The following is a 10,252-nucleotide window of genomic DNA, read 5'->3' as shown; positions in this document are numbered from 1 at the left end:
TTATTCGGATCTTTCCATTTATGTAATTATTAATTTTATTTATATTAGAATATTAATGTTATTTATATATCTAATATGAAAAATTTTAATATTATATTTCTATTATATAAAATTTTAATATCAAATATATAACTCCTATATTATATTCTTAATCCTCATAATATTTTATAAATTTTAATATTTTATTTTATGTACTTATATTTATTTTATTGATGATAAATAAATAATATTAAATTTTTAAATATTAAATATCTAAATATAATGAAATAAAATGGTATATATATCCTATTAATTTATTATCCAGTCGTCGCACCGGAGAAAGGTCGAGCAAGCGAGATGGGTGATTGCAGATACCAGATTTCGCAGTGCGCTTACATAAAGTTCGTCCTTCACGCTCTGAAGCATCGCTCCTCTTCCGTCAATGGTCTCCTCCTCGGCCGGCTATTAGAAGATGGCGGAGGTGGCGCCGCTCCAACCGTTCTGATCTCCGATTCTGTCCCTTTATCCCACTCCCAGATCGGCGTCCTTCCTTACCTTGAGCTTGCCCTAATCCAGGTACTCCATCTCCAACTGAAGACTATCAAGCCTCTTTTTGCTTGTCTGTGTTTCTCCTTGGGTCTCTGTATAGCTATCTCGATGCATCTTCTCACCGCGTTCTAAGTAAATTAGGTTGAGGAGCATTTTGCGTCCGATGGTTTGACTATTGTTGGTTACTACCACGCGAACGAGAGGTACGATGATACCGAGCTTAGTGGTGCCGCTAAGAAGATTGGCGACCACATCTTTCGATACTTCCCTCAGGCGGCCCTGCTTTTGGTGAGCAACCTTTTACTTATCAATGTTATGATTCCTGTTGTCATGCACTTCATAAATTTTGTTGAAGTATTCGAAGTTTTGGTTATGTTACCGGTTTATTATTTAATTGCTACAGCTAGACAATAAAAAGCTGGAAGGATTGCCTAAAGGAAAGGGACGCGATCCTGTGGCGCAGGTAAATGCAATTTTCTCTTAGCAGTTTTTTCCTTCTCGTGTTTCTGCCTGGAGGAAGAGATGAGGGCAAAAACGCTAGGTTTTTGTGTTTTTGTTTTGGTGAAAGGTAATTGCTAATATTTATGAAAGTGTCAATATTAATCACTATATAAGAGCTAGTTGAGGCAGGTCACACTTGTCCACTTGGGTATTTTCAGATCTAAAACACTTCAACCTGAAAAACTTTTTCTAAGTTTTTGGCAAGGTATCACTGTTAAATTTCTGAAAGGTTATCTTAAAGTTTGACCAGGAACACGTTAATAGAAACATTAAAAACAGGTTTGTTACAATTCTTCAGAAACATATAGGTTCCATTTTCCACTTATAGATTAAGACTATCTAGGTAAAACATAATAGTTTTAATTGATTGGCTTATCATAAAGCTCTGTAGGAAGATATATGTATAAGTTAGTCAAGCAAAGAGATATGAAATGTAAGGATTAGTCCAAATGAAGTGTATTACTAAGGAAGATTTAAAAGTGATTTTCTTATAAGAGAATATTCAACATAAGTTGATGAGATATTTCGATAAATTTCTCAATGAAGGTTGTGAAAATATGATTAATTTTAGTGAAATTACCACCCTAAATGAAATTAAAAATTATGTGTTTATCGTCATATTGGTAAAATTGAAATTGATGAGACTTTAAAAAAATAAAGTGCGAGAAACAATAGGACCTGATGATAATAGATGTGTGGAAATGCTTAGGAGATCAAGGAACTTTTTGGCTTGCTAAACTTTTTGTTATTATTTTGAAGACTAAAAACATGTAAGATGAGTGGAGAGGGAGTGTGTTGGTTCGTATTTAAGAATAATGGTGATGCACAAGAGTGTGAATTATAGAGGTATTGAGTTAATGTGCCATACATTAAAATTATGAGAGAGAGTAATTGAACATAAGTTACAACTAACAATGTGATACTAATGTTTCTTATAATCACTTTGGATTTATGTTAGATAGGTCCACTATGTATGCTATACATTTTTTTTTATTTAAAGTTATAGAGAGAATAAGGAGGATCTTCGTATGATATTTATTGATTTAGAGAATGCTTCTGTTACAATTCTAAGAGAAGTGCTCTAGAGAGTTCTATAAAAGGAGTTAATAATGCTTATATTCAAGTTATTAAGGATATGTGTACATGAGCTGTTACTTGTGCTCAAACACAAGGTGGTTTGACCATGTATTTTCCTATTGCAGTTGGATTACATCAAAGATCAGTTTTAAGTCAATATTTTTTTTGATCTAGTTATGGATGTTCTTGCTAAACATTTACAAGAGGATGTATCTTAGTGTATGCTTTTTACTGATGATATTCTTCTTGTTGATAATATTAGAGAGGGAGTTGATGAAAAACTTGAATTATGGTGGCCAAACTTTAGAGTCTACAGTTTTTCATTTGACTAGGTCTAAAACCAAATACATGGAGTTTAATTTAGTAGTAATAGATCTAGTGGTGGGATTGTGACATTGGGTGATCAAGTAATTAAAACGAATGCACATTTTAGATATTTCAGGTCTATGGTTCAAAGCGATGTTGAAATAAATGGGGATATTACTAGTAGAATTCATGTTGGATGGTTGAGGTGGAGAAATGCTTTAGGCCTATGGTGTGATAGACAAATACCTGTCAAACTTAAGGGAAAATTTTATAAGATGGTGTTTAGACTTGCAATGCTTTATGGCATAGAATGTTGGCCATTAATTGAAAAACATAAAATTAAGTGTTGTGGAGATGAGGATGCTTAGGTGGATTAGTGGTTTTACACTTAGAGACAATGCGAAATGAGTATATGCATGAAAATGTTTGAGTAGCTACAATAGTAGATAAGGTTAGAGAGAGTCATCTTAGATGGTTTGGTCACGTAAAATATCCGCCTTCCGAGGACCCTATTAGGAGGCTTGATGTATTAGATCCAACCTACGTTAAGAGAGATAGAGATAGACCTAAGTTAGAAAGCATTAGAGATGACCTTTTTTATTTGATTTAAATAAGAATTTGGCTATTAATAGGACACAGTGGATAAAAAAGATTCATGTAGCCGACCCCACGTAGCGGGCTAATGGCTTGTTGTTGATCAAAGCTTTGTAAGAATTTACTTTGGTGTTGTAGTTTGACGCCTGAATAATTAGTGTAGGGTAACTAAATTTATTTTTGAAATAGTTTTGGAAGAGCACAATAAAAAATAAGGAGGTATGCTATAAATTTATCTAAAAAAAGAAGTGAAGTTAGCTCAAAAAAATAATCATTAAAATAAAGTTATAGATCTTTATGAGATATATATTGAAATTTGGAGAATTATAGGGGGTATTGCAATTGTTTGTTTAACACATTCTTAATGAAATTTTGAAGACTAAAAAGGATCAAATGATTGAAGAAAATTTTGATAATATTTAAGAATAAATAAAATCCTCAAGTTTATGCTAATATAAAAAAACCAAGCTTATGAGTCTTATAATGAAGCTATAGAAGAGAGTAATGGAACTTAAACCTAGAGGAGTTACATCAATTATTTAGATATGATTTAGTTTCTTGATAGGAATATCTATCATAGAAGCATTTTTTGTGTTAAAACAAATAATGAAAAATTGCATAGAGCAATGATGCAATCTTCATATGATTTATATTGATTTTGAGAAAGTGTATGATGAGTGCAACGATAATTAATTTGATATGCATTAAGAAAGATAGATGTCTGTGAAAGGTATGTTAAAGTTATTAAAGAAATACATGATAGAATATTGAATGTTATTAGTATTGTGGATTGGCTAAATAGTTTTGAATTATAGTAGTATCGTATCAAAGATTAGTATATTGAATGTTATTAGTATTGTGGATTGGCTAAATAGTTTTCAATTATAATAGTATTGTATCAAAGATCAATATTAAGTTCGTGTCTTTTTTTATTAGTTATAGAGGTGTTTACAAAGGATATAAAGGGAGATACTTCAATATATGCTTTTAATTGATGACATAGTTCTATTATGAGACATTTGTTAAAATAAGTTAAAAGTCAGAATAATTGAGAAAAAGTTTGTAAGATATGAGATTATAATTAGTATATTAAAATTGAGCATATAATATATAATTTTAGTTGTGTTAGATCAATAATTATTGTCCAATACTATCAGAAGATAAAATGATATGTAGGTATGATAGGTTTTAAGTACCTTGAATCTATCATGCAGAAGAATGGCGATATAGCTATGGTTATAACTTATAGATTTGAGGTTGAGTGATTAAAATAGTGATGGGTATTGTGAGTTTTATTTGTTAAAATGGTATCATAATGACATCATTAAATTTACAAATTTACAATTAGGCCTAGGATGTTATATGGATCAAAGTGTTTGGCAGTAAAAAACAATGTTGATAGCTATATTTAGTGTCTTAGAAATAAGAATATTAAGATAGATGTTGGATCCAAATTTATTCAGTGGATGATGCCAGATTTTACTAGTAGATTTACTTGGTAAGCTTAGGAACCTGTTGGTGATGATGATGGGTGGAGAAGAGTGAAGAATGAGAGGGCAGATAATATAAAAGGATGGGTTAGCAAAATATTCACTAACTCAATCAAGAAAACAAAGATAAGCCAAAAGAGGTCAAAAAGATATCCTAAAAAGTCGGAGTCACCCCCTTAAAAAAGGTCCTCATTTTTTGTTCCTCATCGCCTCATATTTATAGGGTTTTAATGGGTATAGGAAAGGCCACAAAAAAGACGAAAAATATAGGCGACATATAGATTTCCGTATAATGCTACATGCTAACCCATGACCGGTAGCACCTCCTGATTGGACCCAAGAGGGTGAAGTCAATGATCCTATGAGTTATTTCTTATCGGGTGAGCTCAAGAGGGAGCGAGTAGGTGTAGGGAGACTCTTGAGAGGGGATGGACATGTAGACAATTTTTTAGTGGTGTTAGCGAGTGACACTGGACGCTCGGTGTCGCTCTGCCAATGGAATTGAGCTGAAGTATAAGTGGGGGTAGGGAGTTCTTGAGCTTGTTGTCAGGAGTAACCGAGTGAACGAGGACTCACTGAGGGAGACGCCATCTCGTGCGCGAGTTCAGTGGGCTTCAAAGGGTTGGAGCTTGACTGAGATGAGTGATGGTTTACTTTTTTGGTGATGTGCCTTTTGGTCACCCAACATAGGGCAATATCTTTTTGTGGATGCGGGCGAGTGGTGCCCTCTCCTTGGGCGAATTATTTTGGGGACCGTGGATGAGTTCTCTAAGCCATTTGCTCCTGAGAAGGGATATCCTTGTCAGGATACTTGTGAAGGCAATAAGGGATGTACAAATGTATGAAAAAATTAGGTGTTATTATACTAAATTAATGATCGTAGTAATATCTATTATTGGTAAGGGTACCTGTGAAGGCAATTAGTGATGTACAAATGTATGAAAAAAATGAGTTATTATTATTGAATTAATGATTGTAGTAATATCTATTGAATGTAGGGAAATTAAATAATGAAAGTCGATTTAGGTTGTTTGAATATGTATAACGCATGATGGAAAATACACCCATTAGATGGGTAAGTAGTCCAATTAATATGGGAGAAATATGAAATAGAATGGTAAGTTATTCAATTACCTAAGGTAATAGGGATCAAAGTTATTTGAAATGATTTTGCGTAGAATATGTTTAACATCTCAAACAATATTTTGTAGGAATAAATGAAAAATAAGGATTTATTTAAAAAAAAAACAATGATGTGAAGCTGAAATTTTGAAGAAAAAAAAAAAGAAAATGGATAGATGACACATCGACTGCTCTTAATGAAGGAAGCACAAGCATAATGTCTTATTTTGATTTCCCTATCTACTAAATTGCATATATTTTTTTCTCTTTCATTGTGCACTAAAAATTGATAGTTAACTATAATTTGTGAATACATTTTAAACTGTGCTGCTCCACCTAGACTTTTGGTCGTTATAAAGTGTCCAAAGGGTGTTTCTACGGTCATCTATTGTTAATTCCATTAGTTTGTGCACTCGTGCGGGAAAGTGATATGATATTTGCAGGCTATCACACATCAGTTTAAGCATGTTGTAATTGTATATTTATAGCTTAGTTTATTTGGCGGTGCGGTTTAAATACAAACTGGATTTTATCAATTTACTATTTAGACTGTGCTTAAGGACAATTTTTGAATGCAAAAGTAGCGTTATTAACACCCTTTTAAATAAGCGCATCAAAATTTGACCCAAAAGAAAATCGACTCAAATTGACCCAGGAATTTTGAGTTCAGGCTAACATGTTTAGAATTTGGGTTTGGGTTGACTTCAGGATAACCTAACAAGCCAATCTTAACCCATTTAATGAAGGGTATCTACATCATTTTGATTATAATGCCAATCTTATTGGGCTGGCCCATGCAAATTTGGTAGAACTGTAAATTTTTTAAAGTGATTGAATCTCACTTCTTGAACAGAAGTTCCAATGGTTTGTTTGATTGAAATTAAGTATATCAAAGTTCATATTCTTAGATCTCATCTCCAGAAAGGTGAGAAGTGAGTTCCAATGTTGAGGGCTAGAAAGTCAATTTTTTAATTTTCTAATTGCCTTTTTATAACAATGGCAGAATATTAACTTAATATAATAATGATTTGTAATTTTACTTTTGCTTAAAATAATAATAAAATATTAAAAACTAATGCAACCCAGAAAAACACCAATTAAGTTCATATGTGGATTTCAATAATAAGCATATATCATTGCAACTTAAATTCAATGCGAATGACTTCTAGGATTATGGTCCAAATTTATTATGAAACAAACCCTTAGTATTTTGTTGAAAGTAACCATATTCGTCAACTTGTCTTGACTGCTTCTCACATTGGGTTGGGCTTCTTTAGGTCGTCTTCAATCGAGTAGGTCTTTTTGGGTCAAACCCATACCCTTGTTAGCAAAAAATTAGAAAATTTTGACTCTTTTGACACCCTAAGTTTGCAAACAGCCTGGTGATTGCAAGATTACTTTGCCTATTATTACTTTATTTGATCTTTTATGCTTGATGGGATTGGTGCGTTAAAATGAAATCAAATGAAATGTTGATTTCATTTTAACTTTACTAAAGGTCCTAGGGTTCATTTGAGCCTATTGTATGCTTGAGCTCAATAAGTAGAAAACAAGAAAGTCATGTTAGATGATTAAACCATCTTTTTTTTTCTTTGTATGTGAATATCTTTCTATAAGTTCACTAGTGACATTTGTTTCATATTTCATCTGGTTCTTGTTGTTACCTATTCAAATTTTCATTAACATAAAGGATCATTAAAATCATAAAGTACAGTGTTTAAAACAAGAGCTGGCTAGGAAAACTTTAGTTATTTATTCATTCAATGTATATCTATACATAAAACTACATTGGTATTTATACATAAAATTATATCGAGAATAAATGAAAATAACTAAAAAAAAATAAATATGCACATCAATTGTTTGCCTTCTTTAGGACTTGTCAGATGCGCTAGTTGGTGCTCGCAAATAATCAAGGCTTCCTTCCTTTCTTGGACATGGATATGCAAGAGGTGTTTCTTATTTGGAAGAGTAAGCTTCTGCTTTCCTTCCTAGGCATTTTCAATGGCCCCACTGGTCTTTGTCCCCAATAGGCCATTCTGTCTTTCAGGGCTTCTCAAATTCGATAGTATAACTCTATCATTTCAAGTTTGTAGTATAAGGCTTTGTTTGGGATGACTTTTTTCATGCTTCTTAAAGCGGCTTTCTAGTAAAAAATTAATTTTTTTTACTGGAAAGAGACTTTAAGAAGCAGGAAGAAAATCATCCCAAACGAAACATAAATCTACTATTCTAAAAAGTCTTACATTTCTGCCTTTGAATTCTTAAAAAACATTAGGTGTATTGAAACAGTAGAAAATATTTTTTTTTTATAGTCAACTCCATAATATTGAATTTATCCTTTGGTAACTAATCTTACTTTGTAGCAGTTCGGGCTTCCATCTACTCTATATTTTAATAAAAAGATCTATTTGTATTCTAGATTTTTTTTTGGTAGCTCAACAATATCCCAAAGTGTGATTTTTTTTTTTGGTCCATAGCATTCCTTAGCTCTCATGGCATTCCTCGAATTCTTATTTTCTTGTGCCTCAAACATAATTCCTGGTATTTCAGTGGAGTAGGAGGTGATTTTTGTAAGGTTTTATGTGTTGGACAAAAAAATTGAAAGCATATTTATTGGCAAATGGTATACAAAGGAGAATGAGTTAGATGAGTTGATCATTATTACTTGATGTAAGTTCTAAGCCTTGAGTCTGCTAGAGATTTTAGTTGAGTTTATTCCTCGTAAAAACTTTAGGGGGGTACAGTGTTTGGAGTTTGCATAGTTTGGATGTCAAGATGGAAGAGATTAGTTTCATCAAACTTATTTTCTAGTTGATTGTTCTCATCTTAAAGATACGTTTGAAAAAATATTTTTTCTTTTCATCAAAGGTGTCTTTTTTTTTTTTTTTAAGTGAAGAAATTTTTTATGTTTAGATAATAAACACTTATACCATTTTTTGAGTAGAAGAATACCCTACAAAAATGCATTTTAGTGCTCTAGAATCAAACATATTCCAATATTTTTGGATGTGGACATAAGCGCACATAAATATTTTTGGAGGAGTTTTTAAGAAGTTGTTTGTAAAAAATAATTTGACAAGGTAGTTTAGTGAACTTTTGAGTCATATTACACTTGAAAATATTTGATTGATTAGGCATGAGGCAATTTCTTTTGAGTTGAGCCATTTTGATTGCACAAGGCAAATCTGTCCTTTTGAGCTTCCTTCTTTACTTTCATCATACTTTGAGGCATTCAGTGAAGTTTCCAACATTTTTCTTTGATGTAGCATTTTTTATTATAGTAGTTGCAACGAATAGTCTTTGGTAGAAGGATTTTGTTCTTCTTTTTGAAAGAATTTGTGGTAACAAGTCTTTTAACAATGGGTTTTGATGGTTCTCATTGTTTTTGAGATAGGATTGTCAAGCATGACAGTCATGAGGCGTCCGAACGCGTCATGAGGCCAATCCGGATGCGCCACGTCATCGTTCGGACGCCACACCTAATATTTTTTCCTGCTAGAGCCACTTATCAGCAATCAGCCGCTAATATTACCTTATTTAGAAACTTATAATGATTGATATCTTTTTTTACTTTTATTTTTTGAGTTAGATTGCGGAAGTGTAAATTTAATATAGGAATTTCATGACCTTAACAACAAATTCCGAGATCCATCTTAGGATATCTGTTCTACTGTACTGCTTTTCCATTTCGTGAAAATCTATTGGAGTCTGTAACTGGCTTTTATCTTCAATTCTTCCTGCAGTTATTTACAAGGGATTCCTCTAGAAGCTGGCGGTCTACTGGATCCGTAGGGAGCCCTCAGCTGACTACAAAAGAGCCTTCAGCCAATGTAGTATTATTGGATTTTATGTCGACTGAGAAGTGGAATGAAGTTGTGGACTTCGATGATCATCTCGACGACATCAGCAAGTAAGCAGTTTCCTATACTGTTTATACGTTTAAAATCTTTTATAAGCTCGTTGACGATTTTATTTTCAATTATGCCTTTTTAGGGACTGGCTGAATCCCGATCTCTTCAAATAGATTTGTTTTTTCCACGGGAACTCTTTAGTGATCTGATTTTGCTTCTATGTTGGACGGTTGGCTTCTGAACTGGCAAAGTGATTCTAAGTTGTTGCTAATGGGATTTTATTTTGATTTATTTCCCTTTGTGAAATCAATTTTCTGAGATATGTTCCGATCGATGTGTGCTATATATGCGACTAGTTGGGTTTGGTACAGTTGTTATGGCTATTTGATGGGCTCCATGCCACTCTTTTTTTTTCTTCGTTCCAGTAAAAAGTTGGTTTTCGCATTGAAAAAAAGGGGATATGTTATGTTTTGATTTTAATTTGAGGAACCTATGCCTTTCTCTTGCATGAAGTGATGACGATGCCAAGGGGGTTTGTAAAAAAAAAAAGGGGTTCCAGGTCGGGTTTGGGTCAAACATGATATTAACTTGCTACTGTTTGATCCGACTCGAATCGGATTCATTTTTACAGATGGGTCAGAAATTCCAGCCCGGATCCGACTTGCTGGGTTACCGAGTTGACATGACACAACCCAATTTATCGGACTACCTCGAGCTATTCTGATGGGCGAGCTAGTTGTGCATATGAGGTGCACGGTCCGGTGTGGCCGAAGCCAAAGC

General features: G+C 33.1%; 1 protein-coding gene across 2 annotated transcripts; it reads left to right on the top strand.

Annotated features, from left to right (window-relative positions):
* Positions 1-299: 299 nt before the first annotated feature.
* Positions 300-9,885, top strand: LOC110099149 (ER membrane protein complex subunit 8/9 homolog). Of its 2 annotated transcripts, XM_020826231.2 has the most exons (5): positions 300-555; positions 670-816; positions 932-991; positions 9,365-9,531; positions 9,615-9,885. In XM_020826231.2, exons 1-5 carry the CDS (start codon positions 337-339, stop codon positions 9,643-9,645), a joined length of 624 nt encoding a protein of 207 aa, XP_020681890.1. In that variant the 5' UTR covers positions 300-336; the 3' UTR covers positions 9,646-9,885. The 2 variants fall into 2 exon arrangements, with proteins under 2 accessions (XP_020681890.1, XP_028549212.1); XM_028693379.1 differs by lacking the exon at positions 932-991.
* The last annotated feature ends 367 nt before the right edge of the window (positions 9,886-10,252 follow it).

Source organism: Dendrobium catenatum, unplaced genomic scaffold, assembly GCF_001605985.2.
Source record: "Dendrobium catenatum unplaced genomic scaffold, ASM160598v2 fragScaff_scaffold_264, whole genome shotgun sequence".
Classification (NCBI taxonomy): Eukaryota; Viridiplantae; Streptophyta; class Magnoliopsida; order Asparagales; family Orchidaceae; genus Dendrobium; species Dendrobium catenatum.
Note: the sequence above shows the minus strand (reverse complement) of the source record. Positions and strands in the feature narration are given on the sequence as shown.

What these genes read in the sequence shown, in the direction of transcription:
- LOC110099149 (XM_020826231.2), top strand. Translation starts at nt 337, where the DNA reads ATGGGTGATTGCAGATACCAGATTTCGCAGTGCGCTTACATAAAGTTC. An exon ending in TTGAGCTTGCCCTAATCCAG is followed by an intron (nt 556 to 669) that starts GTACTCCATCTC and finishes TAAGTAAATTAG; the next exon opens with GTTGAGGAGCATTTTGCGTC. An exon ending in GACGCGATCCTGTGGCGCAG is followed by an intron (nt 992 to 9,364) that starts GTAAATGCAATT and finishes TTCTTCCTGCAG; the next exon opens with TTATTTACAAGGGATTCCTC.